Raw genomic sequence first — 22,434 nt, 5'->3', positions numbered from 1 at the left:
AGCTCCTAGTCGTTCTCTGCCTTGTCTTGGTCGTAAGTAATACTTAAAAGATTTTTCCTAAGTGCCTTATGTGTCTCGATTTAAAATGTTGTTTCAGTATACTGTGGTCCCCACATATTTTATGTCATTTACCATGTGTTGATATAAAGCACTTCGCATGTAGTGCTAACATTTTAATGTTGCATTTGATTATTCTTTTATGTGATTATGTTATATGTGTCCTTACCTATGTGTTATAAGTTACTGAATGACCTGAGATTGGTTGATAAAAGCTTGCTAACATAAAGTGAAAAGTGACGTCAAGATTTATCGAAAGGTCATTATATGTTTTAATATGTGTTGGAATTCTGGTCTTACATTGCTTGCGAGTATCATGAAATGTGTTAACTACTGGTTAATAATTAGTGTTAACGTTTATGAACTGCATTTGTGGCTTACACCACTGTGAGAACCCCGGCCTTAACTCTCGGTTACCTGGATTTAAACCTTGTGGTGTTTGTTATATAAAGAATTAGTGCAGTTCCTGCGTAACCTCTGCCTTCCCTTAAAGGTAAGCAGGAGGGTTACAACAGATAGATTTGTTTCTTACAAGGACTGCCATGTGTAGACCTGATGGCTCCTTGTATCTCATCTTATTTTCTTATGTTCCTGTGTTCTTATTTCCTTCATACTCAGAGGAATATTCTGATGTACCAAACAAGATATGAGAAGTTACTAATCCTACTTGCTATTAATAAGCAAAGAACACTGGATTCTGGAAAGCAGGAAAGGTTTGGCAAGCCACTCCAAGACCAGGACTCACATTCAAAGTGCTCCGTCTTCTCTGTGTGCATTGTGGACACAGACTGGCGACGTTCAGAGGCAGAATCCACAAAATCATGAGCGGCAGAAGAGCGGAAGGGCGGCTGGATGGGTGGAGGTGGTGATCGAGTCTGAGGAATAACCGGAGTGCTTTCCTGGGATGACAAGGAAGCAGTGGGTGATGGTGGCCGGCGGCTGAGGTACATGTTAGCTGGCGCCACAGGGGGAGGAGGTGGTACGGAGCCTCCCTTCTCTGGCTTGATTTTCTTGATGGAGTTGACAGAGCCCCAGTTGTCCCCCTCAAGCTGGTGCTGCAGGAGGTTGCGCCGGTGGGCCTCCAGCTTTTTGATGCCTCTTGTCTGCTGCTTCTGCTGTTGTGCAGCTACGACTGGGCCCTTCTGAGCTCTGCAAGTGAAAGTATACTGTATGAAGATTTGGTATTAAGTGATTATTCTTTATTGTGTTTTCTTTTGTTGTTTTTATGAGGAATGAAAGAAGGTTGATTAGAAATCTTAGTTATTATTCTTTGCTTACATTTTTTTCTTATTTGTTATATGGAAGAAGAGACAGACCATTCAAAATAAACTCAACACCTTCATTCTTTGCCTACCTTGAAGGATGAGAGGACGTCAAGGCTTCTAGTTTCTCCCTCATTTCCCGAGAGATCTTGAGCTTCCCAATTCCTTCTTTGCTCTTCGCATCATCAACAGGATTACCCCACGAGTCCCTTCTCTTCCTGGCACCCTTCTCCTTGCCATCGATCTTGTCCCTGGAGGTGTTGTGGCTGCTGTGGGCACTGTGGGCATGGCTGTGGCTGTGGCCATTAGTCTGCTGTGAGTGTGAGTGTTGCTGTGATGAGTGGTGGGAGTGATGGCCAGAATGCTGCATTGACTGGTGGTGACTGGAGTGCTGGGAATAGTGGTGTGAGTGGTGGCTGATGTGCTGTGAGTGTTGACTGCTGTGCTGGTGTTGGGAGGCCTGGTGTAACTGGTGTGAGCTGTGCTGATGTGTGCTGTGCTGGTGTGAGGACTCCTTGCGAGGGGATGGCTCTGCACTGCTGCTGGTGTTGGGGGCGCCCACCTCAAACTCCTCCCACTCGATGGTGAAGCTTTCCTCCTTGCCTGACCGCTGCCCGTCCTGAGTGAGGGTGAGGAAATACAATGGTCACTTTATGGAATGTATTCTCAAAATTGGCAATCTTGTTAAAGTGAAAGACAACTCCTGAGAACTTTAAAACTGAGATAGCAAAGGAATGAGGGAGAAAGAAGAGAACTAAGGCAGGAATAGAGAAATGAGAGACATAGAAGAAGGATGGAGAGAACATTTTGCAGTGTTAAATATTTGAGAAATAAAAGACTATGAGTAATACTGAAACAAGTTAATATACAGTATAGGATACCCACCTTGCCTTCACCCTTGCTTAGACATCTTTAAAATTGAGATAGCAAGGAAAAGTGAGAGAGGAAGAGAGGAAGGCTGAAGACATTTTGCAGTATTAAATCTTGGGAAATAGAAGACTAGGATTAAATCAATATATAGAACACTCACCTTGCCTTCCCCATGCTTGGACATCTTCTTGGACTGCTGGCGGATCTTGAACTGCAGGAAGGAGTCATTGGGGTCCTCTTCTCCTTTTGGGGGAGGCCATCGCCACTTGCCAATCCTGACTGTCTTAGCACGCTGGTAGGGGTCTAGGAAGCCTCCCGCCGCCATCTCCTGGGATACAGAACACATGCAGGTGGAGGAAAGCAGCAGAGAGTGTAGATAGAAGGATACCAGTTGAGTCGTCCTTTAGTGAAGAGTTGTAGTCTTAAATTCCTTTATTTTTTTTTAATCTCTGGTGAATTGTCTTTAGTTTTCTAGTTTTCCTTTGATTACATAAGCTCTCTTCTTTTCAAGTTTTTTTTTTTTTCATTGTGGGATGATGGAGATGTCTTTTGGTGGAGTTGTAATCTTAAATTCCTTTATTTTGTAGTTTGCAGTATGTTATCTTTAGCTTTCTATTGGTTATATAACCTCAAGAAGACTGATTTCCTTAAAAGTTTTACTCAGTTTTTCTCAATGGCCACACACTTCCACAGCAAGGCCTAACAACACACATTGGTTCACCTCTGCTCCTTCATAATAACACTATTCCTTATCCGACATCTACTCCATACTCACCTCAGGATTAAGATGTGTGGGCATGGGGGGAGGTGGGGGCACTACACCACCCCATGGGGACTCAGTGGGGCTCAGCAGCTGTCCCTGGGGCTGTCCGTCGGAAGGCTGCTGTGCTATGCTAAAGTCGTGCAGCATCTGGCCAGTGGGAGATGGGAATGTGCTGTGCCAGTGCAAGGATAGTAGCAGCAGTGGAGGCTGTGGTGGCCTTAGCACTAACATGGAAAGCAGTGGTGAAGATGGTGGTGGTGGTGGTGGTGGTGTTAGCTGTATGTCTTAAAGCAGCAGCAATGAATATGGTGATGATGGGACTCTGGTATTGGTGACTAAACACTAAAGCATTATATACTAAAGAAACTATCACTTTTTAAGCACTCTAATGTGAAAAAGTTTAGCCTCTAGTGCTCCCACATATCACTTCTGAACATTACCTATCTACCTATTATTACACTCTGATATGCTCTTCCACACTCTGGTGTATTTATAGTCACTATGATATTTAACTGTCAAGCTTCAGCACACTAGTGAAGTCTGAGTCTAAGGGTAGACTGACACAGGCTGTGCTATGACTATTTTAACCTCACTAATATTATCCTCAACACTAATTGACTCTACATCTCACTAATATCGAACTCTAAAGCTACACTAACTGACTAAACCTACAGAAAGACTAGTAAAAAAAAAGAGGAGTGACAGAAGCACCATACCTTTGCATCATCAGATGCATTTGAGTGTTTCTTCTGCGACTGCTCAGCAACAGGAGAAGAGAGTGCAGCCGCCTGGGAGAACATGGGGGGTGAGGCCATCATGGAGCCTGGCATGACCAGAGGAGGAGGTGGGGACAAAGGTGCTCCCCCCATAAATCTCTGATCACCTCCACCAGCACCTCCCTCAGCTCCTCCACCTGCTGCTGCCTTTTCAGTGCTCCACAACTCACTCTGCTCCGGCTCTTGGAAGGAAACCTGGACACCACGACACAAGATGAGGTGCAGTTTTTTGTGTTTTTTTATGTAAGAGGGGTAGTGGCTAAGGGTAAATATATATATATATATATATATATATATATATATATATATATATATATATATATATATATATATATATATATATATATATATATATATATATATATATATAAAAGCCTGCCATTACCGCTGTTACAGTCTTAAGCCAGCTAACTTGCTTTGCTTTTCACTGTTTAATGTTTTCCTGGTCTTAAGTCCTCTGATAAGGGACATCCGATCTTTTACCAAACTTAAAAAAAATAATTAAGAAACACAGTCAGCAAATCAGACTTAACATAATGAAAAAAACAAAACAATGGAATTAAGCAAGGCAGGTTAAGTGACTTTCAATGCCAACTGAACATACTGACCACAACATGATTAGCTGAGGCAACACCACACCAAACAGCAGAGCCAGATGTAATGCCTGATTTGTAGGAGACTCTTAAGGTAATAATGTGTCTGTTTTGGCTGAAGCTTATTGGAATTGGTGATATCTGCAGTATGTGGTGTGTTCTTGGGGTTTCCTTTTCATAGCTTTCATTTTATGTGGTTAATTATTTTTTGAGTGCAGTATTGTGCCTATTGATTTTATGTTTTAGTTGACATCTGGTGTGGTGTGTGGTGTGTTCTTGAAATTCTCTTTTCATAGCTTTTATTTAGATGTGTGGTTAATGGTTCTTTAGTAGTGTATCACTTCTGTTGCCTCTGTGTTTAGTTATAAGATTTGTTATATTATCAGTACCCCATCAATGGAGTATTTAATTATTCCTTACTGAATGGTTATAATTTAAGACAAATTTATTGTTTTATATCTAAATGGTGTCATGACATCTTATATCTTCATTATCACTATCAGTATAATATTAGATCATCAAATTTTCATCAGAGTCTGATGGTCATGGTGATATCAATACATAACAAAAAAAGGAGGTTAATATTTACAAATAACAAAAAAGATTTACATGAAGCACCACAGGAATAGCAGCAGTGAGCAACCCTCTTCCATACTCAGCCCCAGAAGTAGAATCTGTACAGCTTGAAAGTCACACTGAACTGAGGTATTCCCAGTGAAAGGCTCTGATGGGAGGGAAAGACTGAGGGAGAGAATACTTTCTTTGTTTTAGAGGAAAGAGGGAGACAGTATGAGAAAGAGAGACAGATTTGAATGGAGGAAAGGTACTGGAGGGAACCTTGCAGAGAGGATAAGATTTGAAAGGAAGGAAGATATGGGAGAAAAGTTTATGGAGAAGACAAAATTTGAATGGAGGAAAGATAGAGGAGAAAAAAGATCTGAGTGGAGGAAAGGTAGAGGACAAAGCTTTGAGAGGAAAAGGTCTGAAAAGAAGAAACTTAGAGGAGATGACAAGTTTTGAATGAAAGATAGAGGAGAGAACCTTGTAAAGAAAACATGACTTGAAAGGAGGAAATTAGAGGACAGGGCCTTATAGAAAAGACAATAATAAACTGTGGTAAATGATGGAGAAGAAGAAAAATGCATGAGACCTAAGAGGGAAGGAAAAAAATATGCAGTTTCAAGTCCAGGTCAGCAGCACCACCACCACCACCAGCTCAGTGTGGTGGTGATGCTTCGTACACCAAGTCATGAGTCAGTCTGAGCACCACTCCCTTGCATTCAGTCCTCCCACAAGGAATCCAGTCTTATACAAGTCTTATATAGTAGATGGATGTCAATTAAACAAAAAAATGAAAAATAATAATAATAACAATAAGCTCTCTATGCTATGGTATGCAAAATAAGCCTGGAAAAAAGAGTCAGCAAGCCTTTACAATGGCTACAAATGAGGGAAGTTTATGCACACTAGATATAAAGACCAAAAGTTGATATAAAATTTGCTGGTGTTGTGGCGTCAAAGTCAAGGGAATCCTAAGCAATTCCATTTCCCTCCAGCACAGACTTTCCAGATAATCTAAACAATGTTATGATCTAACATCTACTGATACCTTTTCTATGAAGCTATATGTGTAACCTCAAGCCTCCTGGAGATCCCTGTGAGTCTAAATGTTAGTCACTAAGTGTGTGCTCTCCCCCTAGCACTTCCAGGGTGAGTAAGGCAGCTCTAGGGTAAGTGTGGAAGCTAAAAGCTGACCTACTGAAGCTGAAGCTGCCCACCTCCAGGACAGCTGCGCCACCCCCGCCCTGGTACCTTGTTGCTGTTGTTGTTGGTAGTGATGGTGGTGGTGGTGGTGGAGGTGGGGCGTCTCTGAGGGAGGGAGTACGTGTCCCCCCCCACCTGGTAGTGAACCCTGTCACCTGATGCGCCCTGAGGCACCCCTGACACCTCCCCATGGCCAGGCATGCCAGCAGCGGCCGGCGGCATCACCCCGACGGGCATGGTGGGTGTGAGTGGCACCATAGATATGCCAGCATTCATGGGCATGCCACCACTCATGCCTACATTGGCTGCCATGGGCATATTGCCAGCCATGGGCATACCTTGGTGCATGGGCATGTGTGCAGCCATGGGCATGCCAGCGAGGGGCATCATACCAAGCATGCCAAGACGGAAGGAGTCTTGGGGACTCATGCCACGAGCAGCCTGGCCAAGGTGCTGCAGATGACATCACTCTCATTACCTTGCCAGGATACACTCCACACTTTTTCACAATAACATGTAGCACAGTAGATGCAAACACACACACACTAAAAGGAAATATCTGTACTGACTGCATGGTTGAAATTGACTTACACTCCGCTGCTAAACTTTGAAGATACAGTGTGTCACAACCTATGTCAGGAGGTATCCCCTAATGCTGTGGTAATTTAATGATGACAATCAACACTTAACACTACAAGTCCATCAGTCAGATGTGTGTGAGTGTGAGAGCCTGGAAGGGAAAGACTCAGGAAGAATGAACGGCCACACAGAGCCTGCAGCACACACAGGAACAGCCCCAGTGGTCAATCCTGCCTCATTCCATGCCAGGTGACAGCGGGAGGCATGCACTGTGCTGTGTGGTGTGGCTGAGGTGTGTGACTTGCCTGACACACTCCATGCCATGCTCAATCACAGAACTAAGGAAGTCTGCTTAATCCAACACAGGTTTCTTTATTCACTCTATGTATCTGACTAAGGTAGCCCACACATCTTACCTCACTGAGATATCACTTCTATTCATCATATACTGAGACTAGTAATATACGGTATTCAGTGAACTTCATGCATAGTAAGTAAGGGATGACTCTTAATCAGTCATGAAAAAGCTTAAGCCATTTCATAGAGGAACAGTGCTCTTAGAGTCCAGCACAAAAAGCAACAGCCGCTTCAGAGGAGTGACTCTTGTCTCACTAATATACTGGACCATGGAAGGAAAATTACTGGAAGGAAGACAGGTTACTATGAAGGAAGGCTCAGTCATCATCAGGCTGCAGGCATAGACAGGTCAGCCTTGGTCACTAAGCTTCCTACATGTGCTAATGCTCTGCCAAATGCTCTAATTCTTTAATACTTTACCCATGACAAGAAAAACAAAAGAAACATTCACTAAAGCCATCTGTCCCTCTGCCTGCCAAATAAAGATCAGTTTGGCATGAAAAAGAGCATATAGAGTTATTGAAACAGAGGTACTGTATGGCCACCTACCAGAATAGACTGATTTTTACCCATGATAAGAAAAACAAAGGAAACATTAAAACTATCATTCCCTCTGCTTGCCAAGTGAAGACCAGTCTGGCACTAAACAGCACATAGAGTTAAGGAAAGAGACATAAGACTGGCCACCTACTAGAATAGACTGATTTTACCTATGACAAGAACAAGAAAGGAAACATTCATTTAAAAAGTCCCTCTGCCTGCTGAGTGAAGACCAGTCAGGCACTAAACAGCACAAGGAGTTAAGGAAATAGGGATACAAATGACCACGTACCGGAATGGACTGAGAAAGGAGCTGCTGTAGTGCCTGGTTCTGAGCCATGAGATGCTGCTGGATCTGAATGTTCTGGGCCACAGCAGACTGCAGGAAAGCCCGCTGGATGTGCTGCTGCTGGAGGGCCAGTTGTGTTGGGTTCACGTTGCCAGCCTGGGGTGTTGGTGGCATTCCTGGCATGGTGATTCCTGTGATGCAAAGAACACCAGTTACAAATTATTAGACCCTCAGGTATAGTGACTCATGGGACACAAAGAATATTAGTTACAAATCATAAGATCCTCAGGCATAGTGAAAGAATATTAGTGACAGATAGCAAGACCCTGTGGCGGAATCAAACCCTGGTTCATCAATGTCACCTTTCCACAGAGAGGATATTACAATCTCTCTTTATAGTGAAATATTACCTTTATCAAGCAACAGTCAAGTAAGAGCTCTCACCTCCAGCAGAGTACAGAGGCAAGGTACCAGGTGGACTGAAGGGAGGAGGGGAGCCAGGAGCACCTGAGATAGACACATTGGGGTAAAAAGTGGGCCCTGCCGTGGTGGTCGGGGCACCTGTGTCTACCTCAGCTGCTCCCTGGCCACCTCCCTTCAGGGCCTGGGCTAGGGATGGGATATCCTCTAGGCCACTTAGAGACTCATTCAGATCCACATCCTGCAGGGCGTGGAGCAGACTCTGGCGCCGGAAGGATCCTTGGCGAGTCCTGAGGGTAGAGGAATGTGACTGTCATGTGTGTTTTTCTTATTTAAATCCCTAGCAAGTCCTGTGGGAAAGTAATGTGACTGTCATGCAAGTGTATTCGATTTGGATGGAATGAAAGATGCAGTAAAAGAATATACACACTCATACACACTTCATTCACACTCTTTTCCCTGTTAGCCATGGTGGAAAGGGACAGTCTCATGGACCACCCTACTAGATACATAAAATCCATTACTGTGGCAACTAAGAGAGGCTGGATGTTTAACAGGACACAAAACTTCCCACCACCAGCCATTCTAATCCTTCCAAGGCATCATACACTAAAAAATTTATCAATGCTGGGACACAGAGAGGCTGGATATTGATAGTATCCTAATCCCTCCACATACCTGGCTAAGGCTATGGAGTCATCCAGGTCATCCTCCAGGTCATAGGCGGCCTGAGGATGAGATGGATGGCCACCTCCCTTGATGGATGCAGCAAGGGAACGAGCGTCGGACAGTTCATCCAGCTGGGAGTTAAGGACCGGCATGAACAGGTCGTCCAGGAATTGGTCCACATCTGAGGCCTGGGACGGCACTCGCACCCGCCGCACATGGGAGGCTGAAGGGCAGAGGCACAGTGTAAATATATATATATATTGAGGCCTGGGAAGGCTTGGGGCATATGCACATTGAAAACTGAGATGTGGGAGACTGAAAAACATAAGGACAATGAAAATATACACTGAGATATGGGAGATTGAGAAACATATGCACAATGAAAGCAAAACCTAAGACAAAAAGGAGGAACCATATACTAGAGGAGGCTATAAAAGGAGTATATGTGAAGATAAAAGCCAAACAGACACAAATGGAATCCATGGCCCTACAAATACTGATACATGTAGTCCTCCTCAATCAAAATATAGAGAGATGTGTGAAACATGAAGAGATACCCACCTAGTGAAGGCGCTTCGCTGGTGTCTGACATTGCCGATGACTTCATATACTCCCTCTCCAGCTGGGCGCGTGCAGACTGGTGCCACCCTCCACCTGGCCCCCGCCGCCCTGCTTGGCCACCCTTGATGTAGCGGTTAGAGCCTCGGGAGTACTCAGTCTTGGTTTCCTCCTCTGCTGCACTCCTGCCAGGCAAAGGCAAAAGAGAATCATGACAATTAGGATATCTTAGAATGAGATTATCAATTAAGCATCTTCCTATTCCACTCACAATATATAAGGACTGCACGAAAGGGGAAAATTAAGAAATATAATAAAAATCTGACAAACCAAAACTGTACAAATCTCCTACACACACACACACACACACACACACACACACACACCTTTCCTCCAGCAGGTCATATTTATTCCACGTCCTTGACCCAGACAATGACTTAGGGACACCTCGCTGAGACACAGACTCCATGTTGTCCAGGTCATGGGTGTTGATCTCCTGTCCATTGACCAGTGCCTGCCTCTCACTTACTAGTCGCTCTACACTGTGGTAGCGTTCATTCAGTCTGCTCCTTGACAACCCAAGCATCTGAGGGCACACAGAAATTAGGGAATGCATGAAAGATATTGAAGATGCAGGTAGGTGGAATGGGATCAATGGGAAGGCTAGGCACCAGACAGGAGCATCTAAACACATACACTTGCTTAGGGAAATATAAAATAAGAATTGAAATTGGTGGTACTTGTGAAGGAAATAATGGGAGGACAAAAGGAAGATTTGGAGGATAAGAGCATATAAAGACATACAATTAATTAGGTAACATATGATAATAGTTATAATTAGAGGAAGTTGGAATAGAAAGACATACAATACATATACAAATTGACTAGGAAGTATCTAGTAGCAATTGAAGCTGGAGATAGTTAGAAGGAGACCAGTGAGAAGAGTAAAGACCTGGAGATAGTGAGTGGAGGAGATAGAAAGACAGTAGTAGTAGTAGTAATAGTAGTAGTAGTAGTAGTAGTAGTAGTAGTAGTAGTAGTACATAATTACACATAACAACACTTGATCTCCAACCTGCATATCTGGGGGACCTTCGAGGAGGTTATCCAGGGACCTGCTCTTTGCCTTGTCTTCAAAGTACCGATTGTTGAGAGCTGAGGTGCGAGACAGACCAATGCCATCCTCTTCTGTTCCTGCGGCACCTCCTGCCCCCGCCACACCTCCCTCAGTGCCACTCATCACCTGGTCGTGTGCCTCCAGTGCCTCTCTGGACAGCTTACGGGTCAGCGCAGGTGGTGATCGAGTCCTGGTGGTGAAAGAAGTTGTGTAAATGGTGTATTTGTCTATATGTTTACTAGATTGCACTGTGAAGGGCCTAAGTTATATTTGCTAGTTACTGTTTCTCTGTGTCTATGTTTTGTTGAGGTTTGCATTGAGAGGATGAGGAGTGATATAAGTCCTGGGAGTGACAGAAGTGGTATATTTTACCTAAGATTCCTTTCTTAATTTTTCAGCCTCAGTGATTATCTTCTCAGGCATAAATTAAACTTTTCCATACAAACTATACTTACTGAAGATTAAGCACAAGATAAAAGTAAAATACAGGACAAGGTCAAAGCAAAAAAAAAATCAAATTAGATGCTTGGCTGTCAGGAATATAACTGCAAACTATACATGTGCAGATCCTGAAGGCAGGATAAGGAAGTGATGCCTTACCTTCTGGCCACCACGGGAGACTCATCAATGGGAGACACCTCTGTCACCTTGACCAGTGGCAGCGGCACTGTGGTGGACACACGGCGCTCTGGGGCAGCACCTGGGGCAGGAAAAAGTGCTCACTTCAGTATTAGGTTATCGTAAATCAAAACCATAATTATAAATTTATTTCCAATAATGTATGTAGATATAAGTATATACACATATTCTACAAAAGATCACCTAATGAGACAGTTTTTAACTTCTTTCTGCCTATGTTAACATTTATAGCACTTTAAAAACTGTTTTCATGGACACACAAAAAGAAGAATAGCAGGTTAATCTTATTTCTCTCATCTTCATCCAATTAAACAGTTTTAACCTTCCTCTGCCATGGTTATCTATATTAACATTCAGAGCACTTTAAAAACTGTTTTCATGAAAATAAGAAAAAAAAGATTAACAAGTTAGTTACATTTTTCTATGCTGCAGAGACACTTAAGAGACTTGTACAAAAAAAATGTCTAAAAATTATAGAAGGTAATGAGACAGACTGGCTAACAGAGGAAGCCATAAACTCACCAGTGTTGAGATGGCTGGAGGAACACTTGGGGAAAGTTGGTGGCAGCTCCCTGTCTCCTATGAGGTCAAGGACGTACTCCAGCCCAGGCGTCTCAACGACCGTGTCATCCTGAGTGAGGCAGACTGTCCACCCGGTGTTCTCCATGACCCCTCGCTCCTGCAGCAGACTGGCAGCAAACTCCTCAGTGGTGGTCCAGGAGTCCACCTCACCCAAACCAACCTTGCCTGAGGGAGAGAGGAGACAGTAACATTTGAGTACTTATGTTATAAGCTGAATACTGTGCTTTCCTGCCAGTCCACCTGTACAAACATATTAGTAAACAGTGATCAGCAGAATATCTTTGAGCTCACAGTCAAATATTACTAAACAATGCCCAGTAAAAAAACATGAAGTGCAAACTATTATGATGAATGATGAATGAATATTGTGCATCAACTATTAATTCAACAGTAATAAGCACAATATGTTTAGCCCTCACCATCAGGGAAGCGCGCCTCCAGGGCCATCCTCGCCTTCTTACGGTTGGTCTGCCACTCCAGGTCTGTGGGTGGGAAGGAGCGTGCCACACCTCCTGACCTCTTGTGGGATGACAGCAGCTTCCTCTGACACAGTCCGGCATACCCATCCAGCCCATGGTCTGACACATACCTGGCAGAGAGAGAGAGAGTTTGAAAGAGAGAGATATTGAGGTGAATGACTGTCTTCAATTATTATTATTTGCTATACCTGAGAAAGAGAGAGATAATGAAATTGACAAATCCTGCATTACAAAAGACACAGTTTTGGGCAGAATTTCATTAGTGATTAATATTTTTAGCAGACAATTCCTCAGTCAAGTAAGAAAAAACATTAGACCAAAACTAAATAACCCCAAAAATATCCAATAAATTACAATAGACATAACAAGTAAAACCAAATGAACTACTTAATGAGCCACAATATATAGACAGACACACAGATAACCATGGACAAAACACATTCAGTAGGACAGTGGAGTCAGCAAGAGGCAACACTCACTTGAGGATGTACTTGAAGAGTGTGGATGAGGGTGGGAACACAGACAGACAGTTGGCCAGCAGCAGCCAGCCTCTCTCAGCATTGGCAGTGTTGTCATTGCGCCATGTCTGGTTACACAGCTGACACAGGATCTCATCTCGCAGCCTCTCATTAGCAAGACCCTGGAGACAGTAAGGAGTATATCTATTTATCTATACACCAGTACACATATATACTCCATTCACTAACATTCACAAATCTTGTACATGAAGTCTTGAATTTATTATATTTCTCCTCCACATTCCTATGACTTAAGCTATTTCAAGATAGGAGTTTCAAGATGACTCTGGAACTAAGCTAGATCTGAGCATATAATAGATTTTACAAACAGCAAAAACGTCTATCAATTCTCCTTACATATTTCAGAGAGAGAAGCACCATCTATCACACACACACACACTTACCTTATTGGTGATGTAATTCCCAAGCACCGTCTCCCGCAGGCCAGAGAGTGCCGGATCATTCATGAAGCGCAGGATGAGTTTGAACACAGCCAGGGAGTCACTGTAATCTGCATCCCGGGACTTGGAGAGGAAGGGCGTCTTGATGGGCTCTCGTTTCATGCCCCAGATGTGTGACTGAGGGGAGGAATGGTTGAGTTACATACATACATACATATACCAAGGCTGTCTCCCACAAATAGGAGGATAGCCAGGATAAGGCACACAACTTTTATGTTCATGCTCATTCACATCATTCTTTCAGCTCCTTGGACCCAGTGGAGAAGAGAAAGTACTTTTGCCCTCACTTTACTGGGATCAGGCACACAGCTTGGACAAAATAATGGCTGCATCTCACTCTTACTTCTAGAACCAGTACACTTATCTCTTTCAGACTGTAGTCTTTGGCTATATTTCATTATCATCTCCAGAACCAGTCCAATACACTTATCTATTTCCAACTGTAATGTTAATTCTTTTCTGTAACATCATCCCAGTTCCCTCCCCGTCCCTGTCACACAGCAGCTCACCTTGAAGTAAATGCTGGTGAACTTGGAGAAGGCGTGGTAGTCAATGTCATGAGGCAGGGAGTAGTGGGTTGCAATGGGCCGCACAGGAGCCCCAGCACGGGTCACCCCACGCTCCTGCTCCCGATCTGAACCAAGGAGGAAACAGGAAGATGTGTTAAAAAATAAACAACTTCTGCTTCATTCTGTGTCTCCTCTTCTGTCTGTCTATATAACAGGCCAGCAATCCAACACAGGATGGCTCAGACAAGGCACCACACATTCACACACACATCATCAACACTCCTAGCTCTGTCAGCCTTTGGTGGAAAGGAACAGTCTCCTGGTCCACCATACTACACCCTATGTGCCAGGAGTGGAGTATTTATGGGGTGGAGAACAGTCTCATTATGAAGGGGCAGGGGTAAATTAGTGTGTGCTGTGGGGCCTTGCTGTGGAAGTACCCTGCATCACTATGGTCTCAAGAGTAGGTGTTGGGTAGGGAACAGTCTCATTATGAAGAGGTAAGGGTAAACCAGTCATTTTCCCTACCAGTAAATAATTAGACAGATACGAGTATATAAGTGAATCAAAAGTCCCTGACTCACCGCCCAGCTTGGAAAGGATGAAGGCCAGCTCAGCAGGGATCTCGAGGTGGTTGACTCCTGCCACAGATCGCTGGACTCGCTCCTGGTCTGCCTTGTTCTGTGCTGCCTCACGCTCTGCCCGCTGCTTGGCCACCTGCTCTGCCAGTCGCCGCCGGTTGAGCTCGTCCTTGAGTCGCTTGACATGCTTCCTGGCACTCCTGCCACGTGCCAGCGACTGGATCTTGATGACAGATGACCTGAGGTTGCGGTAGCGGCGGCGGGCCAGCCACATGCGCACTGTGGCCTGCACCACCAAGGCCGCTCGCTGCTGGGTGCGGAACCTGCCAATGGAACAGTGATTAGTGACAGTTTACCAGTTTTGTATTATTCTTTATTGATTTCTAAGTATGTGAACAATGTGTGTATAAGTGTGTGGTGCTTTGTCAGGGCTACCCCATGTGGGATTGCCAGCCTGGTGTATATATAAATAGAGGGGACTATTTCAAGTAGAACACAGATAGAGATGAATGTTAATTGTCATATGGAAGCAGTGAATCAATAGAAATCAGAGGAAATCTACTGCTACTGTGTCTTCAAGTCCCACCTCACACCAATTTCAGAATCATTCCCCCTCCCTCAAAATACAGTGAATCAAGAGAAATTAGAGGAAATCTATTACTATTGTGTCTCCTTACCCCACTTCACACCAGCCTTAGAACCACCCAATGTTCCACACTTTCTCAGCCCAGCCCACACAGATCTCCCTCACAGATCAGATGACATTTTGAGGAATAGCTTTTGCAATGGCACCTCTTTATTCCCTTTAATTTCCCACACCAGCCCACACCAGCTGTCACACTCACCTCCTGCGTGACAAGTATCCCCTGACATAGCGCTGTAGGGTGACCACAGCGAAGGACAGGGTCTGGTATCTCTCCTCCTCCAGTGTTTGTTCCAATGCCTCCTTTAGGAAGATCTTGGTGAGGCCCAGCTGGTAGCTCCCCCTTGAGGCACTCCCGGCCTTCTTTCGCTCCAGCACCACCCGACAGATCTCCTTGGATGGTGCTCCCTGTAATCAACATAGGAGTTAAATATAGTGCTATACAAAAGACTATAAAGAATTACAAAGGATAACATACAGAAATAGCCTCTTCAGTTCTTCCTTGGCTGCATGACTGGAGGTAGAAAATATAGGACACTGAAAATTCAACTCAAGGAAGTATATAGAGAAAAGCAGGAGCTAAGGCACTCAGAAATACATATAATTACTGTCAAAATAGACCTCACAGCCAGAAAACTAGACATATAAACCCAACACAACAAGACACACAACACAAGAAACACTTACCCTTGGAACCTGGTCAGGGATGAGGCAGCGATACCTCTCGGAAAAGTGTGCAAACCTGAGGCGCACCGGGAAGCCCTGCTGGCGGATCCGAATGGTCTGCAGCATGCCTGAGTACCTGAGCTGCTCCAATACACAAGGCATATCCAGCTTGAGTGGTGCCTTGTCTGTGTTGGGCTTGATGCAGCGCACGAACCAGGGATTGCATCTGATGGAGAGGTTGTGTGTGAGTGAGTGGGTGCTGAGAAATGGAGGTGTGAAGTGAGGGTGAGAAAGCTATAAAGGTGAAAGATAAGTAAAAATTAATAGATAAGTGGATGATTGCCAAGAAATAGAGATATGATGTAGGAGTGCTATGGAAACAAAAGTAAATTCATGAATATAACAAGATCACACAGCACTCACTTGGCCATGCCCTCCATAAGGTGCGTGAGTGAGTCATTGAAGCGTGCAGACACAGTGGGCGTTCTTGGCTTCATGGTGACGAATCTCCCGTTGGCTTTTGTCAATGTTTTGTTCTCTGAACCCAAGCGAACGTCAAGGAACATCTCTGACAGCATCTACAGGAGAAATTACTTCATTCTATCACTGCCATTCTCTATAAACCCTCAAGAAATTACCTTGTTCTATCACTGCTATCCTCAGTAACTCCTTCACAAATTACCTTGTTCCACTGAAGATGCAAATTTACAAGTGCATCTAGAGGAGAGATTACTTTGTTCTATCACTGCTGTTCTCTATAAGTCCCCCAGAAATTATCACTACTGAAGATATAGATTTCCAAGTGAGAAATTAATCTGTCTTATCAGTATTATCCTCAGTTACTCCTTCAGCAGTGTACTGAGGCCACTCACGGGCAGCCTGGATGAGATGAGCAGCTCCACCACATCATTCCTGAGTGTGTCTCTGTTCTTGTCCAGGAATCCCTCCACGCTGTACCACACCTGCCCTGCGTAGTGCTGGATGCCAAACTCCATGGAGGAAAGACGTGGCCTGGTAGGTGTATCAGAGAAGTGTTGTGAGTGAGAGAACATAATACACTCTAATTAAAGATGATATGAATGAGAGAACATATTACATTCTGATTCTGAATAATACTTTTGAATCTATCCTTTGGACTGGCAACTTAAGTAAGCCTTTTTTCCTACCATTTTGTAGTCCTTGGCCAGAGCTCCTCTTACATAAAAAGAAGAAAAACAGTGATGATTTAGATGCCATACAGCTTTAGAGACTGATATGGCTTTACAGAGCAGCAACTGACCACTTTACTTTGCTCATAAGAAGCTCTAGTCTTTTAAACACAATTCATCTACAACACATTAAATTCTTGGCTATGAAACAGTTAGATACAGTTAGATACATGTACTGTGCAGATGACACCAGTGGATACCTTGAATATAGTTCATTGAGGGCATGGTTGTAGTGGCACTTCTCCAGGTAGGACTGGTCGGTGGCCTTGGGGAAGTTACTCTCATCATCCAGCAGGTGCAGAATACCCACTGGCTTCCGGGCAACTAGTTCTATCACAGGCAGGTTGTCCTAAGGGTGAAAGGGTAATGTTAGCAAGGCAAGGCTGTTTGGAGAGGCAAGGAGAAGCTGAGTTGATTGAAGAATAAGTGGGAAGATTACCTTGAGCTTATTCAAAGTAATAATAGTAAATCAAAGACTATGAACATTTGAATTTGTAAAGATATTAAGATCATGACATCTACAATTTCTTCCCACCACTCACCTGTCACCTCTGCTTAGACTTAAAAATAATAGGAAGAAATTCTCAGAGTGGTAGATGAATAGAATAGACTCAGTGATCAGGCTGTTAGTGCAGTCTCCTTATGAACACACCACTCACTCACAGAAAGTAATCTTATAACAAGACACAAAACATTCCTCAACTCACTTGGAACTCAATGTTTTGCCAGTCAATCTTCTCCTTGGCATACTCCTGCTGCTCCAGCTTGAAGATGTGCTTGTTGAAGTAAAACTGCAGCTTCTCATTAGCATAATTGATGCACAGCTGCTCAAAACTGTTCTCCTGTTGGCCAGAGTGAAGCTATAAGAACTGATGCTTCTTATGCGATGTAAATTCCAGTCAGATTTCAAATATATGAGCAAATAATACTAACAATAAACTAATCTACTTATGCATACAGATACTGATACCCTGCATGTCTTCTTCCTTCATTAATGCATTACAAGGTTCAATGACTAATTTAGATATGAGAAGGAAACAGCTAGGATAGAAACATGCCTTGGCTAAACTTTCAGTCAGATTTCAAGTGCAGTAATCTGACAGGAAAGTAATCTACACATGAACCAACATCTCAGTGGGCTTTTTTATATATATTTTGTTGTCCTTGGTTAGTACTCCTTTCATATATAAAAAAAAAAGCATGGGTACAAACCTAAAGCACTTCAAAGCTCATACAAACTTTAAACATTTCAAAGCCAAAGATAAAAGAAAAAAAATAAAGGAAAATAAGTACAGACACAAACCTTAAACACTTCAAAGCCAAAGATGTCCAGGATGGAGATGTGAGTCTTGCGGGCACCCTTGTGGATGATGTGGTTGATGCGCCGTACCAGCCAGGAGAAGAGGGAGGAGTACAGCGCCTTGGCCACCGCATCTCGGGCGTCCAGTGCTTGGTTGATGTTCAGGGGCGTGAACACTCTCTCATTGCGTGCCTCCTGTGGAATGTAAGGAGGGCTACTTGAAAGGACTGAAATTACCTCTCTGATCTATCTTGATACATGCTTCTCTATTCCATTCAAAAGATTATTATAGTAACTCCTATTTGTACTTCTCTAGTAGCATACTGTAATGAAAAATGAAGTGGTTAAGAGCAAATTAAGCCATTATTTTATTCAATATTTTCATGTTTCCTCCACTTCCAGTTGTAGATAATTTTGATCCCTTCCTTGACATCCATCTTTTTCACGTCCTTTTTTACACATCATCTCCAGATCTTTAAAAAATTGATTTCATGGTCTAGTCAAGAAATCCACAGACCCAATTAAATTGCTGGCTAGTCAAAAACATCCCTTCCAGACCTACACACTCCCACAAGGCCTAGACAAGACATTCACAGAGCCAACTCAATTCCTGGCTTGATATTCATTCCAGCCACACATACACATACTCCCACTGACTCAAATTCATAGTCTAGTGAAGAAATCCACAAGCCAGTTAAGCTCCTGTCCAGTCAAGAACATTCCCAGACACACACACTCCTAGGCTCACCGTGATCTTGGTGGTAAGGGCTCGCTTGATGCCCACTTCATCAATCTGCAGGAGATGTGATGCCCACTTGATCTCAGCATCTGTGCCCATCTCCACACCCTCCTGGCCGTGACGCAGCTGCTTGCGGTGGAAGTAAATGTTGCCCAGATGCAGCACTGTGGTGGGAGGTACAGAAAAATGAGTGTGTAGGATGAAATGAGTTTAAAATTATATAAAAAACTGGTGAATATGAGGAGAATGAGTTTAGAATGACGTAAAGTATTCATGTGTTTGTAGTATTGTATTTTTCTCCTCATGCAAGCTTATAGTTAAATCCCTCTAAGTATGGATACAGTACAGAAAAGTATACATTGCACTGAGGTGTAACAATAATCATGATTAATAGCAAAGCTCTTGAGTATGAACATAGCGTGGAAAGATATACACTTGAATGTTTAGTATGTATGACACTGGATGCCAAAAAAGGACAGAAGGACAAAGCCGGAGACAGACTATGTATACAAAAAGGACATTGCCAGAAACTGCTTTTCCTTACCATGTGATCACTTTATACATGACACTGGATAGCAACAGAGACAGGCAACATTAAGGACTGACTACATAAAGAGGACAAGGCAGAAAAGTTACCCACCAGCAGACAAGATCCTGAATATCGTGTCCTGTTCATCCGAGGTGAATCCCAACACTTGCATGGCAGAGAGCAGTGCCTGGAAGTCCTCCCCATCATACTTGCCTTCCAGCTGCCAGCTACCTCCCTGGAAATACAGTTAATAATGATGTATAGCCCTCAAAAGACTCTAAAAAAATAAGTTAACAAAAATACAAATCCATCAAAATTAATATAGTTACTCCTCCACCACAATCACCACCAGATAGCCACACTCACCTGGCTGAGGTAGAAGTACTTGTCTGGCGTGGTGAGGCCATACTTAGCCTTGCGGTCTGCTGGGAGACCAGCAAGCAGCTCATAGAAAACGTGGTAGTTCCTCTCCTCATGTGCTTGGGTCACTATGCGGGATTTTTCAAGGAGGTACTCTGTTATCTTGGCTCCTGTGATCACCCCACTGAGGAGACATGGCAGGAGTGAGTATGCATTAAAGACTGCACTGAATGGGAGGGAATATGAGAAGGAACAAGAGTATGTGCAGATAGAGAAGACATAAAGGACTTTTCAAGGAGGTACTCAGTGATCTTGGGGCCTGTGATCACCCCACTGAGGAGACATGGCAGGAGTGAGTATGTATTAAAGATTGCACTGAAGGGGAGGGAATGTGAGAAGGAACAAGAGAAAGTGCAGGTAGAGAAGATATAATGAACTTTCCAGGGAGGTTCTCTGTGTTCTTGGTACTATGGCAGAGGGAAAGATGTGTTGTGTTGATGGGGAAGAAATGAGAGGATGAGCAAGAATAAATACAAAGAGAGGTGAAAGATATATTTTGAAGGAATGAAAGGATAAGAGAAGCAAGAGTGAGACAAACAGAGGTGAAGAGACTATACTGGGAGCAAGAAGAGAATGAACAAAAAGTAAAAGCAACAGAGAGTGATGGAGAACAAGAAGGCGATTATCTTAAATTGTTATTGAGTTACAATAATTGTTCTTACCTAACAACATAACTATAAGACACACATACACACAAACAACTATATATAACCTTTATACAACACGTCTTTCCCACACACACACTACAATGGACTTTCTATCACACACACACACACACACACACACACACACACACACTATTAGGTAAAAAACAGACTAATACACTCCAAATAAAACTCAACATACAATATATCTATCTATCTATCCAAATATCCAATATAGGGTGGCCTTGACAAAGCACCACACACTCACACACACATATTATTCACTCTCTTAGCCCTGTCAACCCATAGTGGGAATGGACAGTCTCATGGATCACCCTGCTGCACCCCAAGAGCTTAGGTATACCACAGCTGGCCACATTTCCACAGCAAGGCCTGACAGCATACTGACAGCATTTTGACACACAATAAGACAAGAAAAAACAAGAAAAACTAGGGATCAAGACACTTACTCCTTGAAATACAGTAAACCTTTATGTATTAACTAAAGCAAGAGTTATTATTCTTATTGTCCTTACACTGTCTAAAAACTTTACCTGATACACTCATTCTTTCAAGCAAACCTTGATATACAAAGAGAAAAGCCAAGAATCAAAACACTCTCAAGACACTTACTCCTTGAAATAAACCTCCACGTATTTCCCAAAGCGAGAGGAGTTGTCGTTCTTGATTGTCTTTGCGTTGCCAAAGGATTCCAGCAAGGGTGAGGCCTCCAGGATCTGCTCAGTGATAAGGTTGCTCTGGGACTTATTGACAGCAGCAAGGTACTGCATGATGAGCTTGGTGGATTCTGTCTTGCCAGCACCTGACTCCCCGCTGATCACCACACACTGGTTCATCAAGTCCTTGCTCATGCGGGAGTAGGCAGCTGACCCAATGGCAAAGATGTGCCTAGGAAAATAAAGGAATTGAATGGTATAAGGATTAAAGAAAAGGAAGCTTAAAGACAGTGGTTTTCAAATAGAGTACTCATAGCAGATGACTGGAATAGGCAGTTGACCCAATAGAGAAAATATACCTAAGAAAATAATAGAACTGAATGATATAAGGGCAGAACATGAGGCAATGGGTTCAAGCTCAGTAAAGATGGATTTTCAAAAGGAGATGGAAAGAGAGTGGCTTTCATACAGAGTAGTAGATAACCCAACAACAGAACTGTGCCTGAGAATATGGAGAAATTCAATGATAAAAAGATGGAACAAGAGGCAATGGATTCAAACTCACTTAAGATGGATATTAAAAGGAAGATTAGAAGTGGGTAGTCCTCAAATATTGTAGTAGATGACTGGAATACACTCAGTAATCAGACTAATAGTGTAATGTAGAAGTTACAAGGAAAATCTAGATGACATGATGAACCTGAGAGAAACAGGAAGGCTGAAACAGTGGAATGATCTTGCAGGGAAGGAAAGATCAAGGTTAAAATAATACTGAGTGAAAAGGAATGAAGATTAAGGCTAAGTGAGGGAAGAAGAAGAGTTAATGACAATGAAGAGAGGGAGGGAAAGGGAAGAGTATGCAAGAGGAAGAGAGAGAAGGGAGAGGGAGAGGGAGAGAGTAAAATGCTATAGGGAAAGGAAAGATGAGAGAGAGAGAGAGAGAGAGAGAGAGAGAGAGAGAGAGAGAGAGAGAGAGAGAGAGAGAGAGAGAGAGAGAGAGAGAGAGAGAGAGAGAGAGAGAGAGAGAGAGAGAGAGAGAGAGAGAGAGAGAGAGAGAGAAGGGAGAAAAAGTGAGGGAGAGAGTAAACTGCTAGAGGGAAAGGAAAGATGAGAGAAAGGAAGGGAGAGGAAGCAAGGGAGAGAAGGGAGACAAGATAACTATGTGCAATCAAGGGTTGAACAAGAGCAAAAAGTAAAAGGAAGTGAAGGAAAAAAGTGTGAGAAA

The 22,434-nt window shown here is 43.3% G+C and overlaps 1 protein-coding gene across 2 annotated transcripts in view; it reads right to left on the bottom strand.

The window, feature by feature from the left end:
- The window catches only part of LOC135115983 (unconventional myosin-XV-like), an 81,612-nt gene that overhangs the window by 22,353 nt on the left and 36,825 nt on the right, over positions 1–22,434 (bottom strand). The window contains exons 6-35 of one of the 2 annotated variants that reach the window (XM_064033182.1): positions 21,166–21,441; positions 19,835–20,012; positions 19,580–19,703; positions 18,949–19,103; positions 18,204–18,395; positions 17,608–17,742; positions 17,101–17,249; positions 16,565–16,703; positions 16,116–16,270; positions 15,714–15,918; positions 15,229–15,434; positions 14,387–14,706; positions 13,803–13,927; positions 13,237–13,410; positions 12,794–12,954; positions 12,255–12,424; positions 11,776–12,000; positions 11,215–11,314; positions 10,573–10,804; positions 9,884–10,083; positions 9,501–9,682; positions 8,949–9,162; positions 8,295–8,560; positions 7,854–8,041; positions 6,134–6,538; positions 3,669–3,923; positions 2,965–3,099; positions 2,350–2,517; positions 1,412–1,938; positions 803–1,206 (exon numbers count right to left, since the gene is read on the bottom strand). In XM_064033182.1, coding sequence (XP_063889252.1) covers positions 803–1,206; positions 1,412–1,938; positions 2,350–2,517; positions 2,965–3,099; positions 3,669–3,923; positions 6,134–6,538; positions 7,854–8,041; positions 8,295–8,560; positions 8,949–9,162; positions 9,501–9,682; positions 9,884–10,083; positions 10,573–10,804; positions 11,215–11,314; positions 11,776–12,000; positions 12,255–12,424; positions 12,794–12,954; positions 13,237–13,410; positions 13,803–13,927; positions 14,387–14,706; positions 15,229–15,434; positions 15,714–15,918; positions 16,116–16,270; positions 16,565–16,703; positions 17,101–17,249; positions 17,608–17,742; positions 18,204–18,395; positions 18,949–19,103; positions 19,580–19,703; positions 19,835–20,012; positions 21,166–21,441 — 6,365 coding nt within the window. The remainder of the gene's footprint in view (positions 1–802; positions 1,207–1,411; positions 1,939–2,349; positions 2,518–2,964; positions 3,100–3,668; positions 3,924–6,133; positions 6,539–7,853; positions 8,042–8,294; positions 8,561–8,948; positions 9,163–9,500; positions 9,683–9,883; positions 10,084–10,572; positions 10,805–11,214; positions 11,315–11,775; positions 12,001–12,254; positions 12,425–12,793; positions 12,955–13,236; positions 13,411–13,802; positions 13,928–14,386; positions 14,707–15,228; positions 15,435–15,713; positions 15,919–16,115; positions 16,271–16,564; positions 16,704–17,100; positions 17,250–17,607; positions 17,743–18,203; positions 18,396–18,948; positions 19,104–19,579; positions 19,704–19,834; positions 20,013–21,165; positions 21,442–22,434) is intronic. The other variant, XM_064033183.1, reaches the window with a different exon arrangement.

Source organism: Scylla paramamosain, chromosome 30, assembly GCF_035594125.1.
Source record: "Scylla paramamosain isolate STU-SP2022 chromosome 30, ASM3559412v1, whole genome shotgun sequence".
In the NCBI taxonomy this organism is placed as follows: Eukaryota; Metazoa; Arthropoda; class Malacostraca; order Decapoda; family Portunidae; genus Scylla; species Scylla paramamosain.
This window is presented reverse-complemented; position numbering and strand designations above follow the sequence as displayed.